At 61.3% G+C, this 20883-nt stretch overlaps 2 protein-coding genes across 2 annotated transcripts in view; one reads left to right on the top strand and one right to left on the bottom strand.

Moving 5' to 3' along the window:
* The window catches only part of PLEC (plectin), a 77697-nt gene extending 74922 nt beyond the window's left edge, over positions 1-2775 (bottom strand). The window contains exon 1 of the mRNA XM_045575901.1: positions 2770-2775. The gene's annotated coding sequence lies outside the window, so the exon portion shown is untranslated. The remainder of the gene's footprint in view (positions 1-2769) is intronic.
* A 749-nt stretch (positions 2776-3524) lies between these two features.
* SPATC1 (spermatogenesis and centriole associated 1) lies at positions 3525-20421 on the top strand. The gene is made up of 3 exons (XM_045575893.1): positions 3525-3983; positions 13854-15352; positions 19542-20421. The coding sequence occupies exons 1-3, from the start codon at positions 3779-3781 to the stop codon at positions 19869-19871; spliced, it is 2034 nt and encodes a 677-aa protein (XP_045431849.1). The 5' UTR covers positions 3525-3778; the 3' UTR covers positions 19872-20421.
* The last annotated feature ends 462 nt before the right edge of the window (positions 20422-20883 follow it).

The following is a 20883-nucleotide window of genomic DNA, read 5'->3' as shown; positions in this document are numbered from 1 at the left end:
GGGGAGCCGGGGGTCAGAAAACCCCCACTTGGGCAGGTGTGGAGAGAGGCTGCAGCAGAATGGGTGAGCTGGAGGCAGGCAACGCAGCCCCATCCCTGACAGCTGGGAAACGAGAATCGGGCTGCTCGTGGGGACCTGGGGGAGAGCCCTGGAACTTGACATGACTGCGCCTCGGTGCCCTCACCTGTAGGACGGGGCATTCACACTGTCTGCCTGGATGGGAGGTAGGAGGTATGGACAGAGAGAGGGCTTGGGGATCGAGGTCCCTGTCCTCCAACAACTTTATGCCTTGAGAAGATGGCTTTGCAAAGAAGCTTGTTGCTCTACCCGGTTCGGCTCAGCTGATGGAGCATTAGCTTTCGGACTGAAGGGTCCCAGGTTCGATTCTGGTCAGGGGCTTGATCCCCAGTGGGGGGGGGGGGCATGCAGGAGGCAGCCAATCGATGATTGTCTCTCATCGTTGGTGTTTCTATCGCTCTCTCCCTCTTCCTTCCTCTCTGAAATCAATAAAAAGAAGAAAGAAAGGAAGGAAGGAAGGAAGGAAGGAAGGAAGGAAGGAAGGAAGGAAGGAAGGAAGGAAGGAAGGAAGGAAGAAAGAGAAAGAAAGAAAGAAAGAAAGAAAGAAAGAAAGAAAGAAAGAAAGAAAGAAAGAAAGGAAGAAAAGCTGTTAACCCCACAAAAAATCCCAAGCCAAAAGGGGCCAAGCCAGCTGAGTCTAATGGGCTCATCCAAAGAGGGAGAAACATTGCAAAAGCCAGTGACCCCCAACCAGAGGGTCAGCTAAGCAAGTAGGAAAACGCCGAAGGTTTGCGAGCGGCAAGTGCGCGAGGAGCACAGACCCGGGTGGACACCGGGGGAGGAGGCTCCTGGTCCTCCTGCAGGGGAGACCTCCCGGTGGCCCGGAACCAGGGGCCGTCCGAAGCCTCGCTGTCCCAGAGCTCAGACAGAGCGGACAGAGGACAACGAGACACAGCCCGGCAGATCTCACTCCCAGGCTCGCTCCTCCAAACACGTGATCCCAATGAATGCTGATCACCTTGTTCTCCAAACTGCTGTTCTATCCCAAACGCAACCCTGACACAACAACACAGGTAAGGCAGGTGCAATGAGAGGCGCTAAGAGAGCGCAGGTGACCCCTAACCGGTGTGGTTCAGTGGATAGAGCGTTGGCCGGCAGACGGAAAGGTCCTCGATTCCGGTCAAGGGCATGTACCATGGTTGGGGACACATCCCCAGTAGGAGGTGCGCAGGAGGCAGCTGATCGAGGTTTCTCTCTCATTGATGTTTCTTACTCTCTCTTCCTCTCCCTTCCTCTCTATAAAAAAATCAATAAAATATATTTTAAAAATCAATAAAATATTTTTTAAGAGAGAGAGAGAGAGAGAGCGTGCATATGAGCCAGGAGAGGTAAGGGCTGAGAAAGACTGAAGGCTCTCGCTCAGGTGCTGGGGGCCTGGGGATCTACGGAGAGGCTGGAGGCAGAAGCCGGCTCAGCACCCACACCAGAAACTATGAGACCGTCCTGGCTCTGGCTCATGCCCACGACCAGTCCACCTGTATCGCTAGACATACACCACCTCTGCCCACATCTCACCCCACTGGGGTCAAAGACTGCGGAGGCTCTTTCTCCTCAGCCCCCTCCCACAGCCCCTCCCTTAAGCCTTTCAAGAGCTTCCCAAGGCCCTTAGGGTGAAGATCCACATCAGCCTGGGGCCAGGAGGTCTTCACGTGGCCTGGGCCCTGTGTCCTTCCCCATATGTCCCATCCCCTCCTCTGCCGCATCCCATGCCAGCCCCTTTTGTTCCTCAGTGAGGCCACTGCCCGGCAGCCTCTGTCTTCCCACCGCAGAGAGCCCCCAGGGCATCTCGCTCGGAACTTCCTCAGGAAAGGCTGCCCTGAGCTGGCCTGGCCGGTCCAACCCGCCCACGATGCCCTCTCCCGGCAAAACCAGCAGCCTTCACCACCATGCCCACTTGACAGTGGCGGGTGATTGCTCAGTTCACAGTGCTCCCTGCTACATTGTACGGTCAGCAAGGCAGGGGCAGTGCCAGATTGTGACAAGCACTGAACCCCCAACCCCTAACCCAATGCCTGATACACAGTCGGTGCTCAATATATATATATTTTTGTTGTTGTTGTTGGGCGGGGGTGAGGGGAAGAAGCGTATGCCGACAAATAGAGATGACGCATCAGTCAGAGTTCTTATCTATTCAAAGGTCAGAAGGAACTGGCTCATACAATTGCAGGGTTGGCAAGTTCAAAATCTGCAGAGCAAGCCAGCAGGCTGGAGACTCCAGCGGGACTGGTAGGACGGCTGAGAAAGAGTCCTTCTTCCCGGGAAGCCCGCCGGGTGCTGCATGGCAGGCCTGCGGCTGGCTGGCTGTAGCCCGCCCCGTGAGAGTTGTCGGTGTCCATCACATCGACAAAGTACCTCCCACCGGCCCTGGGGCACCCCAGCCCAGCCCGACAGACCCATAAGATGGAACCGTCCCAGATGGTGAAGATCGAATCAGCCCAGGAGAGGCCACCAGTGGGGCAAGACGAGAGGGAGAGGGAGTGTGGCAGGCTAAAGGGGAAGCCAGTCTCACCCGCAGGAGGACAGCCCAGCAGAGATGTTCTACCGAGAGCAGAGGTCTTCTCCGCTGACGGGATGCAGGCCCTGGCTCCCAGGGCCACAGTGACAGTCCAGGCAGGGGTACAGTCCAGGGTGTCCGAGGAGGGTGGGGGCAAGCCCCCCCCCCCAGCCCCCATTGTGAGGTCCAGATAGAACGCTCAGCTCAGATGGACCCCAGTCCTGGCTGACCTCCAACCTCGTCCTCGCCCCCAACCTCCCACTGGGAGAGTGCCCTCCGGCCTCACCCTGGACGTCACCATCCTCCTCTGTTGGGGAGTGGATGCCCGCAGAGCCTGTGTGGATCATGAAGACACGGCCTCGCCTGACTCCAAGGTCAGGCCCACAGAGGTGTCAGTGTAGGGAGCACTTAAAAAAGGAAGCGCCATTGGGACTCAGAGGTCTGACTTCTTGGAACCTGACGAGGAATGCGGTCGGGTTCTTGAAGGACCACAGTCAGGAAAATCCAAGGAGCCAGAGAACGGAGGTATGGGTGAGGAGGGGGCCCAGCGGGGGGTTTGGAAGAGGGGAGCTGGAGTCACCAGAAAAGGAAACTCCAAGTGATAGGGAGCCAGATGCTTGGACAAGGAAGGCCCCAGGCTGGCACTCAGAGAAAGACTCTGATCGCGGGGGCCGGCAGAAAGCATGGCCCAGGGTCCAGGGGTCCAGAGGTCCCTAGGGAGGTCCCCAGGTGAAGGCTGACAGGCTCCACCTGGGTGTGCCCACGGTGAGAAGGAAAGGACACCCTGGCCAGGAGGGAGGTGATGAGTGTTCACTCAATAGACATTCACTGGTTACCTACCTACACTGCACCAGGCCCTTTGCCGAATTCTGGGGAGTCCCACAATCCCTGCCTTCAACACCCAGAGAGTAGTACAGCCTTCGTGAGCTGACCAGACGGAGCGTTCTGACACGGAACGCCTCTACAGAGGAGCCACGGCCTCCAGGGCAGGGACGAGCTTTCCCTGGGAGAGAGGAAGCTTCCCAGAGGGGCCACCATGGGAGCCAAGTTGTCTGGACAGCCTCTGACCTCACAATACCCACTGGGCCAGCCTTACAACTTGCAAACTCTGGCGCCCCCCTCCAGCCCGGGCAAGGCCCGGGGCCCTGGGCAGCCTCCAGGTGCAGTGCCATCCCGCAGGCCACACCCTTCCCGCTGCCCTGGGGCATGTCTCTACTCACCAATTACGAGGGGCTTCGGCATCAGATCGAGAGGCTGGTGCGGGAAAACGAGGAACTGAAGAAGCTGGTGCGGCTCATTCGGGAGAACCAGGAGCTCAAGTCGGCGATCAGGATGCAAGCGGGTGCCCTGGGCATCAGCGGGTTCAGCAGTGGGGTCGGTGAAGCGCCACCTGGAGCTCCTCAACGCCAGGGTAACTATCGGAGACCTGAAGTCAAGGAGAGCAGGAAGGGAAGGGTGAGGCTGCACTACAGAGGAGAGAGGAGGCTGGGGTCATGGGAGTCCCGGGGAGAAGGGCACAGGTAATAACACACAGGTAGGCAGTGGCTCCACCAGGGGAGGACACAGGACCCTTAGAATCAAAAGGCAAAATTAGGTACCAGTCCCCTCCACCTGGCGGGAGGAGCCCCAAGAGAGGAAGAGAGAGGGACAGGGAGTTAGAAACATCAATGAGAGAGAATCATCGATCAGTTGCCTCTTGCACACCCTCCACTGGGAATGTGTCCACAACCAAGGTACATGCCCCTGCCCAGAATCGAACCTGGGACCCTTCAGTCCGCAGGCCGACGCTCCATCCACTGAGCCAAACCGATTTTGGCTTTATTGATGTTTTACAGAGAGGAAGGAAGGGAGATAGAGAGTTAGAAACATAGATGAGAGAGAATCATCAATCAGCTGCCTCCTGACCGCCCTCCACTGGGGATGTACCCACAACCGAGGTACATGCTCCTGACCAGAATGGAACTTGAAACCCTTCAGTCCGCAGGCTGATGCTCTATCCACTAAGCCAAACTGGCTAGGGCTGTGGTCAGCAAACTGCGGCTCGAGAGCCACATGCGGCTCTTTGGTCCCTTGAGTGTGGCTCTTCCTCAAAATACCATGGCCTGGGCAAGTCTATTTTGAAGAAGTGGCATTAGAAGAAATTGAGTTTAAAAAATTTGGCTCTCAAAAGAAATTTCAATCGTTGTACTATTAATATTTGGCTCTGTTGACTAATGAGTTTGCCGACCACTGGGTTAGGGCTTAAGTTTGATTCTTTTTTCTCAATTTAAAAAAATATATATTTTATTGACTTTTTTACAGAGCGGAAGAGAGAGGAATAGAGAGTTAGGAACATCTATGAGAATCATCGGTCAGCTGCCCCTTGCACACCCCCTACTGGGGATGTGCCCACAACCAAGGTACATGCCCTTGACCAGAGTCGAACCTGGGACCTTTCAGTCCGCAGGCCGACGCTCTATCCATTGAGCCAAACCGGTTTTGGCTTAAGTTTGATTCTTCATAAAATCCTGGGCCACTTCTGGTTTCCTGAAGGGTCGAGCTTAGGGGCTAGGCAAGGCTTTCTGGAGGTGAGCCCGGTCAGTGAGGGGTGAAGGGGGCAGCGAATGTTCCAGGGGGAGGAGCAACATGTGGAAGGTCTGGCCTTGGAGGTGCAGGAATGAAAAGCAGCTTGGTGTGGTGAAAGCCCGGGCTCCGTGTGTGTGTGTGTGTGTGTGTGTGTGTGTGTGTGTGTGTTGTATATTGAGTGTGTGGTCTGTGTGTGAGAGAGGGTGTGGGGGTGGGTATTGATGGGGGGAGAGGTAACAGAGCATGTGTGATGTGAATCACCGGTTGTCTCAGCTGTGAGCACGTGTGTGCAAGCATGTGAACGTGGTGTGCAACTGTATGGTCCACAAATGTGTAGTGTGTAGTGTGATGTGTATGTGTATTGTGTGGCATGTGCATGCAGTGTGTGGGGCCAGTATGTGACTAGGGTGTGTGGTACTTGTGTATATTATTATATATAAGAACTAGTGACCTGGTGCATGAGATTCGTGCACATTAAAGGAGAATTAATTAGAGAAAATATTTTAATACTGCAATTTGCCCTTTCTCTATGATAGAAATGTCAGAGATGAAAGAAAATTAGTAAAATGTATACAAAAACCTCCCTCCTATCAGAGTCTGGGGTGCACCACGGGACCCAGAATCAAGTCCCCACCCACCCATGTGCACCTCAAAATCTTGTGAGACCCAGACCCAGCTGTCCCCTCCCCCAGTGGGCTAGATCCAGATCTGGCCAGCCGCACCAGGTGGGGGTGTAGCCTGAGGTCCCTTAGCCCAGGCCAGGGGCGTGGCCTAAGGTTCCCTGTGAAGCCCCACATGGCAGGGGGTGCAGCCTCAGGTCCACCTGCCTGGCACCAGGATGGGAGGCACAGCCTCAGGTCCCACAGTCTGGTGCCAGAGCTTGGGGCATGGCTTCAGGTCACCTGGCCTGGTGCCAGGGCAGGGGGTGCAGCCTGAGGTTCCCGGCCAAACTCTGCCAGGTTGGGGGCTCAGCCTGAGGTTCCCCAGCCTGGTACTGGGACGGGGGTGGGTAGGGCGTGGTCTGAGGTTACCTCAAACCCCACCAGCTGGGGGGTGCAGCTCAGATCCCCTGACCCAGCCCAGCACCACACAGCCTCAGGTTCTTGCTGATTGCTCCTTAAGGCTCGTTATGGGAACTCAACTTCTGCTGTGGGCACAGCCATCTTGTGTTATGGAATCCCTGCCATCTTGTTATGGCGTGATGGTCAATTTGCATATTCCCTCTTAATTAGATAGGATGTGTGTGAGTGTGTGGTATGTGTGCCTTGAGAGAGTTGTGAGTGTGGGAAAGTGTATGTGTTATGAAAGTGTGCTATATGTATGGTGTGTGTGACTTTTGTGAGTTGTGTGATAGTGTGTGTGTGTTTTTATGTGTGATATGTATGAAGGTGTGTGTTTATGCTGTGTGTGCTACTGTGTATGACCTGTGTATGTGTGTGGAGTTGTTTGTGTATGTCGGAGCCAACAAGAGGTGCACAGTGCAGCTGGAGAGGTCGGCAGGCATCAGCTGCCAAGGACGCCAGTGCCACCACACACAGGAGCTCGGCCCACTCCTAAAGGCAGGCGGCAAACACTGGTGATGGCTAAGAGGGAGGAGTCATGTTTGTGCTTCGGGAAGATGATCCCGGGTGCTGTGGGGAAAGGAATCGAGGGAGACCAGAGAGAGGCAGGGAGAGGGTTAGGCTGAGGCTTTGCCGCTGCCTCCCTTGCCTGTTTTCCTGTGACCGGCCTCCCTCACAGGGTCAGGCTCTTTCTCTCGATTTGCTCTAGTGAACTTGGCCCTCAATTCCTCTTCCTGCCCCCCGCCCCCCTCCTTTCTTGCGCTGGACTCTTGTGCACAGCTTTCCCTCCTGTACTCTCCAGCCCATCCCCACTTAGGAGGAATACGGGGGAGGGGGAGGAGTGCTTGTGGGTGCTCACAGAACATGTGCCAGCCCTCCTCCCCAGCCCAGACAGGAAGAAAAGGGTGAGAGATGGGCGGGGGGGTGGGGGGGAGACAGGTCTTCCCAAGCTACCACACTGTGGCACAGAACTCCAGGGACAAAATCCTAAGTTGAACTCTGACCTTTCCAGATTGTTACAGGTGCATTAGTCAGGTAGGAAGCTAGACCATCATTTAACACTTGGTTAGCTCAGTTGATAGCTTTGAACGATGTTGACATGCAGTATGCGTGTTCTCTGTGCTGTGGCCCAGGGTGAGCCTGGGACAGTGGTCGGCAAACTGTGGCTCTCGAGCCACATGCGGCTCTTTGGCCCCTTGAGTTTTTAGCAAAGGCCAGCTTAGGAGTACCCTAATTAAGTTAATAATAATGTACCTACCTATAGAGTTTAAGTTTAAAAAAATGTGGCTCTCCAAAGAAATTTCAATCGTTGTACTGATGACATCTGGCTCTGCTGACTAACGAGTTTGCCGACCAGTGGCCTGGGAGAAGGACCTGCAGTTCGGGAGGAAGAGGATGCGTTCTATTTGGGACACACGGACTTTCCGACATTTGCATGACGTCCATGCGGTAGTTATGGGCCTGGTGCTCAGGGGAGCGGTCAGGGCGCCAGAGAGAAGGATTCTGTGTTGGTGACAAAAGCTGCAGGAGGCGGCGGTGAGCATCGGAGGACAGAACACACAGAGCAGACGGAGGAGCCAGTCCCAGTCAGGGCAGGTGGGGGACCTGGCCACTGAGCGTCAGGGAGAGGCAGGCCCAGCCACGTGGGTGCCGGGGAAGCCTGCACAGTTCCTAGGGGCAGGGGCAGCAAATGAAGGCCGAGGAGAGGGCCAGCAAGGAGTGTGCTAGCCAGCCCCAGCCCGTTGGCTCCGTGGACAGAGCATCAGCCTGCGGACCACAGGGTCCTGGCTTGGTTCCGGTCAAGGCCCTGGTCCCCTCGCTGGCGTTAATGGCCTTGTGGGAGTGACTGGGTGGGAGAGGCCAGGAGTGTGGTGAAGAGGGAGGGAGACAAGAGGAAGGCTGGTTTTCAGGAGACATCGCTCTGGCACCGAGAGTGGCTTTTCAGGAGGGCAGAGACCCCGAGTTTGCTGGTTTGGGGGGAAGGAGCCAGGGCAGGGCAGGGCGGGAGGACGCCAGGTGCAGCCAGGACCCCAGAGCACGACTCCCTTTCTCCGTGAAAATGTCTTTCTCGGGGGCTGGGGGGGGGGGGGGGAGCAGGAGGACGGGGAAGGGGTGTGGGTGCCTGTGCCGAGGCCCTAAGGCAGCGCCCGCCTTCTCCGGCAGCATGTGGTGGAGGGAGGCCCGGGCTGAGGCGGCTCAGCCAAGGCGGGTGGAGCTGCCGAGGGACCTGGGGACGGCTGGGCTGCGGGGGTCAGGGAGGTGACCCGCCCGGGGGTCAGGGAATGAGGGCTGGGGCTGGACTAACTCGCAGGTGGAGGCGGGCGGCCCCGTGGGATCAGGAGCAACCAGGACCCATGAGGCCTCAAGCCCTCCCCTCAGCGTCCTCCTCCCTGGGCCCAGCACAGCCCCTCTGTCTCCTCAGGACCCCGTCTCCCCTCAGGACCCCGTCTCCCCTCAGGAGCCCGTCTCCCTTCAGGACCCCCCGTCTCCCCTCAGGACCCCGTCTCCCCTCAGAACCCCGTCTCCCCTCAGGACCTCCCGTCTCCCCTCAGGACCCCCGTCTCCCCTCAGAACCCCTCATCTCCCCTCAGGACCCCTCATCTCCCCTCAGGACCCCGTCTCCCCTCAGGACCCCGTCTCCCCTCAGGAGCCCCCGTCTCCCCTCAGGACCCCGTCTCCCTCAGGACCCCGTCTCCCCTCAGGACCACGTCTCCCCTCAGGACCCCGTCTCCCCTCAGGACCACGTCTCCCCTCAGGACCCCGTCCCCCCTCAGGACCCCGTCCCCCCTCAGGACCCCGTCTCCCCTCAGGACCCGTCTCCCCTCAGGGACCCCGTCTCCCCTCAGGACCCGTCTCCCGTCTCCCCTCAGGACCACGTCTCCCCTCAGGACCCTCGTCTCCCCTCAGGACCCCGTCTCCCCTCAGGACCCCGTCTCCCCTCAGGACCCCGTCTCCCCTCAGGACCCCGTCTCCCCTCAGGACCCCCCGTCTCCCCTCAGGACCCGTCTCCCCTCAGGACCCTCGTCTCCCCTCAGGACCCCGTCTCCCCTCAGGACCCCCGTCTCCCTCAGGACCCCCCGTCTCCCCTCAGGACCCCCGTCTCCCCTCAGAACCCCGTCTCCCCCTCAGGACCCCGTCTCCCCTCAGGACCCTCATCTCCCCTCAGGACCCCGTCTCCCCTCAGGACCCCGTCTCCCCTCAGGACCCCCCGTCTCCCCTCAGGACCCCCGTCTCCCCTCAGGACCCCCGTCTCCCCTCATGAGCCCTGTCTCCCTTCAGAACCCCTCATCTCCCCTCAGGACCCCGTCTCCCCTCAGGACCCCGTCTCCCCTCAGGACCCCCCCTCCCCCCACAGGACCCCGTCTCCCCTCAGGACCCCGTCTCCCCTCAGGACCCCGTCTCCCTTCAGGACCCCCCGTCTCCCCTCAGGACCCCGTCTCCCTCAGAACCCCGTCTCCCCTCAGGACCTCCCGTCTCCCCTCAGGACCCCCGTCTCCCCTCAGAACCCCTCATCTCCCCTCAGGACCCCTCATCTCCCCTCAGGACCCCGTCTCCCCTCAGGACCCCGTCTCCCCTCAGGAGCCCCCGTCTCCCCTCAGGACCCCGTCTCCCCTCAGGCCCCCGTCTCCCTCAGGACCACGTCTCCCCTCAGGACCCCGTCTCCCCTCGGACCACGTCTCCCCTCAGGACCCCCGTCTCCCCTCAGGACCACGTCTCCCCTCAGGACCACGTCTCCCCTCAGGACCCGTCTCTCCCTCAGACCCCGTCTCCCCTCAGGACCACGTCTCCCTCAGGACCCCGTCTCCCCTCAGGACCACGTCTCCCCTCAGGACCCTCATCTCCCCTCAGGACCCTCATCTCCCCTCAGGACCCCGTCTCCCCTCAGGACCCCGTCTCCCCTCAGGAGCCCCCGTCTCCCCTCAGGACCCTGTCTCCCCTCAGGACCATGTCTCCCCTCAGGACCCCGTCTCCCCTCAGGACCCCGTCTCCCCTCAGGACCCCCGTCTCCCCTCAGGACCCCGTCTCCCCTCAGAACCCCTCATCTCCCCTCAGGACCCCGTCTCCCCTCAGGACCCCGTCTCCCCTCAGGACCCCGTCTCCCCTCAGGACCCCCCCTCCCCTCAGGACCCCCCGTCTCCCCTCAGGACCCCGTCTCCCCTCATGAGCCCTGTCTCCCCTCAGAACCCCTCATCTCCCATCAGGACCCCGTCTCCCCTCAGGACCCCGTCTCCCCTCAGGACCCCCCGTCTCCCCTCAGGACCCCGTCTCCCCTCAGGACCCCGTCTCCCCTCAGGAGCCCGTCTCCCTTCAGGACCCCCCGTCTCCCCTCAGGACCCCGTCTCCCCTCAGAACCCCGTCTCCCCTCAGGACCTCCCGTCTCCCCTCAGGACCCCCGTCTCCCCTCAGAACCCCTCATCTCCCCTCAGGACCCCTCATCTCCCCTCAGGACCCCGTCTCCCTCAGGACCCCGTCTCCCCTCAGGAGCCCCCGTCTCCCCTCAGGACCCCGTCTCCCCTCAGGACCCCGTCTCCCCTCAGGACCACGTCTCCCCTCAGGACCCCGTCTCCCCTCAGGACCACGTCTCCCCTCAGGACCCCGTCTCCCCTCAGGACCACGTCTCCTCTCAGGACCCCGTCTCCCCTCAGGACCCCGTCTCCCCTCAGGACCCCCCGTCTCCCCTCAGGACCCCGTCTCCCCTCAGGAGCCCGTCTTCCCTCAGGAGCCCCCGTCTCCCCTCAGGACCCCGTCTCCCCTCAGGACCATGTCTCCCCTCAGGACCCCGTCTCCCCTCAGGACCCCGTCTCCCCTCAGGACCCCCCATCTCCCCTCAGGACCCCGTCTCCCCTCAGGACACCTCATCTCCCCTCAGGACCCCGTCTCCCTCAGGACCCCCCGTCTCCCCTCAGGACCCCCCGTCTCCCCTCAGGACCCCGTCTCCCCTCATGAGCCCTGTCTCCCCTCAGAACCCCTCATCTCCCCTCAGGACCCCGTCTCCCCTCAGGACCCGTCTCCCCTCAGGACCCCCCGTCTCCCCTCAGGACCCCGTCTCCCCTCAGGACCCCGTCTCCCTCAGGACCCCGTCTCCCCTCAGGACCCCGTCTCCCCTCAGGACCCCGTCTCCCCTCAGGACCACGTCTCCCCTCAGGACCCTGTCTCCCCTCCGGACCTCGTCTCCTCTCAGGACCCCGTCTCCCCTCAGGACCCCGTCTCCCCTCAGGACCACGTCTCCCCTCAGGACCCCGTCTCCCCTCAGGACCCCCCGTCTCCCCTCAGGACCCCGTCTCCCCTCAGGAGCCCCCGTCTCCCCTCAGGAGCCCCCGTCTCCCCTCAGGACCCCGTCTCCCCTCAGGACCATGTCTCCCCTCAGGACCCCGTCTCCCCTCAGGACCCCGTCTCCCCTCAGGACCCCCCATCTCCCCTCAGGACCCCGTCTCCCCTCAGGACCCCTCATCTCCCCTCAGGACCCCGTCTCCCCTCAGGACCCCCCGTCTCCCCTCAGGACCCCCCGTCTCCCCTCAGGACCCCGTCTCCCCTCATGAGCCCTGTCTCCCCTCAGAACCCCTCATCTCCCCTCAGGACCCCGTCTCCCCTCAGGACCCCGTCTCCCCTCAGGACCCCCCGTCTCCCCTCAGGACCCCGTCTCCCCTCAGGACCCCGTCTCCCCTCAGGACCCCGTCTCCCCTCAGGACCCCCCGTCTCCCCTCAGGACCCCGTCTCCCCTCAGGACCCCGTCTCCCTCAGGACCCCCCCGTCTCCCCTCAGGACCCTGTCTCCCCTCAGGACCCCGTCTCCCCTCAGGACCCCGTCTCCCCTCAGGACCCCGTCTCCCCTCAGGACCCCGTCTCCCCTCAGGACCCCGTCTCCCTTCAGGACCCCCGTCTCCCCTCAGGACCCCGTCTCCCCTCAGGACCCCGTCTCCCCTCAGGACCCCCTGTCTCCCCTCAGGACCCCGTCTCCCCTCAGGACCCCCCCATCTCCCCTCAGGACCCCCCCGTCTCCCCTCAGGACCCCGTCTCCCCTCAGGACCCCGTCTCCCCTCAGGACCCCCGTCTCCCCTCAGGACCCCGTCTCCCCTCATGAGCCCTGTCTCCCCTCAGAACCCCTCATCTCCCCTCAGGACCCCTCATCTCCCCTCAGGACCCCGTCTCCCCTCAGGACCCCGTCTCCCCTCAGGACCCCTCATCTCCCCTCAGGACCCCGTCTCCCCTCAGGAGCCCCCGTCTCCCCTCAGGACCCCCGTCTCCCCTCAGGACCCTCTGTCTCCCATCAGGATCCCCCCCTCCCGTCTCCCCTCAGGACCCCTCATCTCTCCTCAGGACCTTCTCCCCTCAGACCGCCCCTGTCCCCCTCTCCCTCGACCCCTTCCGCTGCCTCAGGACCCCAGAACGTGGCTGGAGCCGCCTTTGCTCACCATCTACTTCCAGGGCGTCCCGCCTCCCCATTCGGTCCGCAGGCGTCATCCCGCCCAGCCTCGGGCTCCGCCCCGCCCCACGGAGCCCCGCCCACCGGGCCCACCTGGTGCTGTAGCTCCGCCCTCACTTCAGGCCCCGCCCTCGCCGTGGCCCCGCCCCAGAAACAACCAGCCTATCAGATTTAGCTCATGTCGGGCCCCGCCCCCGCCTCTAGCCCCGCCCCGGGGTCTCTGCCAGGTCAGGGCGCGCCCCTCCGGTCACCTGTTGCCCCTCTGTCCCTGCATGGACCGGGTTTCCGGGCAGACCCGGGAGGGACCGCGGGGGAGGCGGCTGCAGCCCAGTGGAGGCCGGTGGACGTGGTGCGATGGAGGTCAGGACAGTGCAGAGGCGCCCCGACCTGCGCCGAGGGTGGGAGACCCCAGGGGCCACTCAGACTGGTCTCGGGGGAAGGACTGAGCTGCCCTGCTAGGGGCACTGAGGACAGTGAGTCCCTTCCGTTAAACTGTTGAAAATACCGTAAACGACATTTGCAAATCTAAAGCACTGGCCTCCCTTTTTAACCTAAATTGTCCGAGGTAACAAGCAATCCTCCTTGGACACTAAGTAATTCTTACACATAAAATAAATGCAGCGAACCTAAAATTCTCTTTAGGTTTCTGAAACTGTCCTAAAACCCAGGAGATTGCAACTCACAAATCTAAATCAATTACAAATTACAGCCCTTGGCGGGTGCTCAGTGATTGGAGCATCTGCCCAGGGACTGAAGGTTGTGGGTTCAATTCCCAGTCAAGGGCACAAACCACACGAAGCTTCACACCTGTTCTAGCTCTGGCCTCCCTGCGGGTCTCCCCACCCGGGGAGGTGAGGCTGCCCCTGCAAGGACGGAGGTCAGGAGGCCGGGCCCCGACCCTCCCCACCAGGGAATGAAGGGGTCCCTCTGAATCTCCTCTCTCCTTGTCCAGGGGTCAGCAGCTTTGTGAGGGGCCCACAGGTGAGGGGTGGGCAGCTGTGGAAGGTCCCTGTGGCTGGGGAGCAGGTGTTTAGAGAAAGGAGCCTGGGAGGAGCAAGGCTCCTTCAGAGGGGCCGGCCCCTGGCCTGGGGTCCCGCAAAGAGGGGAGGCTCAGAGGGGTGGTCAGCTCCTCCGAGGTAGATGGGCACCTTGGTCCAGGCCCCACCACCGTCGGGAGAAAGCCCTCTCCCGGGGCCCCACCTGGGGTCTCAGTGCTTCTCTGTGTCTCCCAGGTGCCTTCCTGCCCCAGGCGCCAGCCGCGGCCAACGACCCTGCCGCGGAAGAAGTGGGGGTGAGTGGGCTGCCGTCCACGGCTGACATACTGAACAGCCCGCAGCTCAGCCCCACCGCCGTCAGCATGCTGCTGCCCTCCCTCGGGCCCATGACGCAGAGCAGTGCGCTCACCAACCTCCTGGGCAGCCCCCTGGGCAACCACCTCACCAGCCCCTTGGCAGTGTCCGTGCCGAGCCTCATAGCCAGCGCTCTGGGCCTGCCCTCCACCGGCTCCCTGTCGCCACACAGCGGCTCCATGATGGTGCCCCCGGGGGGCACGCCGACCAGCTCCCTGGGCCTGCCCACCGGCTCCCTGACACCACACGGCGGCTCCATGATGGTGCCCCTGGGGGGCACGCCGACCGGCTCCCTGGACCTGCCGACGACCGGCTCCCTGGCGTCAAGCAGCCCCCTGGTGGGCCCCCAGTTCACCTCCACCACCGCCCCTCCAGGTGTTTCTCAGAGCCTTCTGGCCAACCCCATGACCAATGAGGCCCCCCGGGTGCGGCTGGCAGAGCCCCTCCAAGGATCCACCTCTGGACCCCATCCCTCCCCTGGCACCACGGGGCCTGCTGCCACCGGCAAAAGTAAGTGGTGGGTGCGGGGGGCGGGGGTGTCCCTGCCAGGCCGGTCCCTGGTCCCACCTCGCCCTTACCCTCCTCCCCTCCTTTCTGCCCCACCTTGTCAACCAGTCCCACTCTCCACCGAGCACCCCCAGCCGAGCCAGGACCCCGAGTCCTTCAGCGTGACGTTCGTGGGTGGGCCCATCATGACCTCCACCCCCGTCGGCGCTGTGGGCACGCCGGGCTCCGCGACCACCTTCTCCTTCGGCACCTCAGAGATCCAGACTCAGGCGGGTGCCCCTCGGGGACAAGCAGCGGCTGGCCTCGTCCCCACCTCCCCAGCTCTCTGCCCCATCCTCCCCCACACCCCTGATCCTGCTCCCCCCGCTGCCACCGCTCACAGCCCCTCAAACACCGTCCACATGGCCCAGGGCGCCACCCACTCCGCCACCCAAGTGAACCACTCCAACACCCGGCCCGCACCCACCTCCCACACCCCACCCCGCACCACCTCCTCCCCGGCTTCCGTCAACGGCCCACGCTGCTCCGAAACGTCTCGGAAGAGCAACCTGGAACTGGAGCGGAAGCTGGCCCACCGCAAGATCAGCAAGTTCCCTGAGACCCCCCGAGGTCGGTGCTGTCCCCGGGTGGACTCCGGTCTGGGGGCTCCTGGCCACCCTCGGAGACCCCTCCAGGTGCCTGCCTGGGCTATAGACCACGCCACTGCCCACCCCCTCCACCCCTTGCCGTTCCCAGAGCCGAAGCAGCTGGCCTTGGAGAGGTTGGTGGGCGAGATCGCGTTCCAGCTGGACCGCAGGATCCTGTCCAGCATTTTCCCGGAGCGCGTGCGCCTCTATGGCTTCACCGTCTCCAACATCCCCGAGAAGATCATCCAGGTGTGTGCCCGTCTCCCTCCCACTCCCAGCCAGAGGGCCTGCCGGCACAGGGCAGGCATGGGGAGCATGCTGGCCCCTGAGGGGCTGCTGGGGGCCCTGCACTCCAGCCAGGTGAGCACAGAGACCCCCAAGGACGGAGCACGAAGCCAGCAGTGCCCGGACCATCTACCAGCAGGAGGCCGTGGTCCCCAGCTGCACCGACTCCCTGGAGAACAGGGCAGGGGAGCGGCTGAGCGTGGTTCCCCCTCGGCCCGTGCAGTGGCTCCTAGCGCCCCCACTCCAGACTGGAAGGGGGTGTGCAGGTGGCCTTCCCTGGGAAACAGCCCCCGGTGCCCCCCGCGCCTCCTCTAGGCCCCGTGTCTGTGCACCGTCCTCCTGGGGGTGACGGGCAGGAGCGGCTTTGGCTCCAGTGGGCCCATCCTCGCCCAGCGGCACGCTTGCCTATTCCGGCTGTTAAGGTGCCCTCAGTCTTTCGTTGTCACACGGTGCCCGCCCCCCCGCGATGCTCCCCAAGCCCCCTCCGTGGCTCCCGGAATGTTTGTGACTTTTGTGCGACGATTTAGTTAGCCAGTCCAAGCCTCCTCCTAGTTTTCAGAGCTCCCTTCTCATCAGCTCAGTTTCCCACGCAGTCATTTTGTGCAGTAATTACGGGAAGCCGCCGATGTGGCAACATCCTGTTTCTGACTCCGCGAGGGGCACTTCCTGTTAAGTAGGAAGTGTGTTCCAGGTTTTAAAAATATCTTTTTTTTTTTTTTTTTTTTTAATCATTGAATTCAGAGAGGGAAGGAGAGAGAAACAGCCATGATGAGAGAACTATGGATGGGCTGCCTCCTGCACGCCCTCTACTGGGAATGTGCCCTGACCAGGAATCAAACCCTGACTTCCTGGTTCCTAGGTCGATGCCCAACCCCTGAGCCAGGCCAGCAGGGCTGCGCCAGGCTTTTGGCCAGGTCAGCCAGTTCCTGGTTGCAGAGGACAGAACCCTCCGAGCTGGTGTGAGCAGGAAGGGTCATGACATCTGCATGGCCAGAAGCTCCAGGAAGCAGACACCACGGGGCGTTCTCTGCTCTGCAACCAGGAGAAATGCCAGCTCCACAGGGGCCTTTCTCGTGGACAGACACCCTCTGCAGAAACCCAGGTCACGGGGGTGTCGGGAAAAGGTGGCTTTCAGTGTCCAGCCCCTTGAGGACAGAGGGCACTAGAAGGCTCTAGAACAGAAACCAGATGAGCCAGATTCAGTATCAGGTTGAGAAATTCCCCCTCTTCCTCCTTTGTTAAGAGCTTTTTATTTATTTTATTTTTCTTTCTTAATTGTGAACAAACATTGGATTTTTTAGAATGTTTTTCTGTCTCTGATGAGATGATCACATGATTTCCCCTCCCTCCCTTTTCTCTTAACACCGTGGTCGGCAAACCGCAGCTCACAGGCCACGGGCGGCCCTTTGGCCCCCTGAGTGCGGCTCTTCCACAAAACACCACGGCCTGGGCGAGTCTGTTTTGAAGAAGTGGCGTTAGAAGAAGTTTAAGTTTTAAAAATGTGGCTCTCCGAAGAAATTCCAGTCGTTGTCCTGTTGATATTTGGCTCTGCTGACTAATGAGTTTGCCGACCACTGTCTTAACATTTTGAGACTCGAGATAAGATATTCTGATCATAAACCAATCCCGGTGTTTGTTTTGTCTCTTTTAAAATATATTTTTATTTCACAGAGGAAAGGAGAGGGGGAGAGAGAAACATCCACAGTGAGAATCAGGCTTTGTGCTAAACACGTAACAGAGTATATTTCATTTGATTCTCAAAACAACCCTTCTAGGCGGGCCCCCTGTATTCTCATGTCCATTTGACAGATGAGAAAACCAAGTTTGAAAATAGCTGACACCTGGCCCCACTCTTAATGTAAGAAAGCCCAGTCCTCGGGGGGGATTCAAGAAAAGTTTTTGAGGTTAATGTTGGTCCACGCCTTGTCCCAGAAGCCAGAGAAACAGCCGTTAGGGAATAGGGGCAGGGAGAAACAGGGGTACAGGAGGATCGGCTGCCTCCCGTTCGCCCCGCACTGGGATCGAGCCCTCAACCCCCTGGGCATGTGCCCTGACAGGATTCAAACCAAACCCTGACCCCCTGGTTCATGGGTCTACGCTCAGCCACTGAGACCCACAGGCTGGGCTATTTGTTTCTTGGATTGAGTACTTCATTTTATTTTGCATTTCTTTTGCTTTTAAATGAAGCATTTAGGACTGGTGGATGGAGGGGGGCAGTAAAAACCTGGGACCACTGCTACTGCGGAGCACCAGCCGGAGTGGACGATGAGGCAGGGTCTAGGGCCGAGGGAGCGGTTCTATCGCTCAGCAGCTGGCGGGGAAGCCCTGTGTCTGCCACCCGCTGCCGCTTCGGAGAGTGCCTGCAGGGTGGACGAGCCCAGCCCTCCCCTCTATGTCCAGACCCCGTCCATCCCGTACGGTGGTCAGCTTGACATTTAAAACCACAGAGCCGCCCTGGCCGGTTGCCTCAGTGGATAGAGCATTGGCCTGCAGACCAAAGGGTCCCGGGTTTGATTCCGGTCAAAGGTTGCAGCTCCTCCCTGGCCTGGGCCCTGGTCCAGGCGTGTGCAAGAGGCAACCAATCGAAGTGTTTCTCTCACATTGATGTTTCTCACGGTCTCTCCCTCTTTCTTCCACTCTCCCTAACCATCAATGGAAAAAATATCCTCAGGTGAGGGTTAGCAAAATACACACACACACACACACACACACAGCCCACCAGGAGGCTCCAATCCTCAGGACAGGGCCCTTCCCCCTGCTCTGCTCTCAGCACGGGGGGGGGGGGATGCCCACAGCTCCCCAGCCCAGGGTGCTTGTCCCCTCCCCTCCACTCTTAAAGAGCTACTTCCTAGGGCAGCCCTGGCCTTGTCTCTCAGCCCACACTGCTCTCCAGGGCCCAGCTCCCTGAAGGGTGGGCTCAGCCTGGTCCCCACTGACCTCCTGCTCCCGTCCTGAGATCCGTGCCCCAGACCCTGCGCAGCAGCAGCTCAGCCAGGGCCCGGCCCACAGCTGTGCACCCACGGTGCTCCCTGCCGCCCTGGGTGACAGCTCCCCTGCTCACCCCCCACTGTGGCCTGAGCTCCGGAAGTCCTTCCCAGGGGCCTGGAGAGCAGGCTGGAATCAGAGACAGGAAGTGACGAGCCGAGCCCAGAGCTCTGGTGTCACCTGCCAGAGGTCAGGGGTCACTTCAGCTGAGCCCAGCCCTAAGCCCAGTGCTCTGCTCACATGACCACCTGGCGGGGGGTGGGGGGGACAGGAGGGAGGACAGAGAGGCCTTCCTGGAGGAGGCGGTGCCTAAGCCTCTTGTCTGGGCCTTCCCGTCAGGTAAGGAGCCAGCATCTAGGAAGTGGCTGGAAGGGGGCATGCAGGGCCAGGCCACAGCCTCACAGGTTGGCCCTGGCCCCAGAGCAGGAGCCGTGGGAGCCACAGAACAGCTCAGGCAGGGACACACCCTATCGGACGCCCACTTCCGACCCTTAGTTCTGCGGGCCTGGCCCCTCCCCCCCAGCACCTGTGACAGGTGCACCCTGTGCAGGGCCTGGTGCCAAGGAAGATACCAGGCTACCGCTGGGCATTCGGCTGTGTGCAGGGCCCTCTGAGCCGGGGGTCATGTGACTGCCCCGTCATGTGTCCTGGAGGCCACAGCAGGGGACGGGGGAGGAGGGACAAATTCGTGGTGAGATGCTATGGAGGACGGGGCCACCACCTGGCAAGGGTGAGGAAGGCCTTGTAGGTGGAGACGGCCCCCAGCCGCTGCCAGCCCCCAGGCCCGGGCACCAGGAGCAGACACCTGGGGGACAGCAGGACCCATGCTGGGGCAGCATGGCTGGCTCCAGGCCCTGGGCGGCCATGTCAGCCTGAGAGGTGGGAGTGACACCAGCAGGACCTGTGCAGGGTTCAGAGGAGGCGGAGGCTGGAGAGAGGAAGGGTGGGGAGCCAGGAGGAAGCCTTGCAGAGCCCCCAAGTGGCGTCTGGTGGGTCAGGCAACGCTCCCTCACTGTCCCTCCAACCCCAGCTCCCAGCCACGCTCTGGCTCTCGGTCCTCAGTTCCTCTTGGCCCCAGCTCCATCCTGAGTCCCCGGGTGATGGATCCGGGGATGGGGCTTAGGGAACCTTTGCCCCTCCCCTGACGGTGTCCCCTCCCTCTTCCCAGGCCTCCCTGAACCCCAATGACCACAAGCTGGACGAGGAGCTGTGCCAGACGCTCACCCAGCGCTACGTGAGCATCATGAACCGGCTGCAGAGCCTGGGCTACAACGGGCGGGTGCACCCGGCGCTGACGGAGCAGCTGGTGAATGCCTACGGCATCCTGCGGGAGCGGCCGGAGCTGGCCGTGTCCGAGGGCGGCTCCTACACCGTGGACTTCCTGCAGCGCGTGCTGGTGGAGACGGTGCACCCCAGCATGCTCACCGACGCGCTGCTGCTGCTCTCCTGCCTCAGCCAGCTGGCGCACGACGATGGCAAGCCCATGTTCATCTGGTGACGTGCCGGCTGCCCCACCGGGCCCTGCCCGCCGGCCCAGCTCCCCACCGTACACATTAAAGATTCCCACTGATGCTGGCCGCTGGGCCTGCCCGCACGCCTGGCCGTGCTGCTTCCTTGGGCGGTTCCCAGTGCCCGCTCCCCTTTGCCCGGTCGGTCCTGCTGGCCCTGGGGCAGCTGCCTGGCCGAGGGGGGGGTATCAGAAGGCCCAAGGTTCCCCTGGCCTGGCCGTGGGCACAGTGAGAGGCCCTGGGACTCCAGGGGAGGAGCAGGAAGCAGGAAGGAGCCCAGTGGCAGGGAAGGGCTGTGGCAGTGCCTGCACGCTGGCGACAGATTGGAGCGGAGGCCTGGGCGCCTTGCAGAAGGCAGACTGGACGCGAGAGGAGGATGTGGCTGCGGGAGTTCCTCCCTCTGGGCCAGGCAGGGAGGAAGGGGGATTCTGGACCCCCTTGAGGGCAGGGGGACCTGAGAGGAGGGAAGGGAACCAGGAGAAAGCCCTCCGTAGACCTGGCACCGGTGGCCCAGGGAGGTGGGACCCATTCCCAAGGCACGGGGCGGGAGGGGGGGGCAGGAAGCAGAGGCAGCTCCACTGGGCTGCAGGGGCAGAGGCAGGATGGGAAAGTGGGCAGAGCCGAGAGCTCGGCCCCAGGCGTGGCTCAGGGGTTGAGTGTTGACCTATGAACCAGGAGGTCGTGGTTCACTTCCAGTCAGGGCACATGGCCGGGGTTGCAGGCTCCATCCCCAGTAGGGGGCGTGTGAGAAGCATCTGATTCAGGACTCATCATTGATGTTTCTATGTCTCTCTGAAATCAATAAACATATTCAATATATATATTTAAAATTTTAAATACATTTTATTGATTTTACACAGAGAGGAATTGAGAGGAATTGAGAGGGACAGAGAGTTAGAAACGTCGATGAGAGAGAAACATCGACCAGCTGCCTCTTGCACACCCCCTACCGGGGATGTGCCCGCAACCAAGGTACATACCCTTGACTGGAATCGAACCCGG

Source organism: Pipistrellus kuhlii, unplaced genomic scaffold, assembly GCF_014108245.1.
Source record: "Pipistrellus kuhlii isolate mPipKuh1 unplaced genomic scaffold, mPipKuh1.p scaffold_m20_p_70, whole genome shotgun sequence".
Classification (NCBI taxonomy): domain Eukaryota; kingdom Metazoa; phylum Chordata; class Mammalia; order Chiroptera; family Vespertilionidae; genus Pipistrellus; species Pipistrellus kuhlii.
This window is presented reverse-complemented; position numbering and strand designations above follow the sequence as displayed.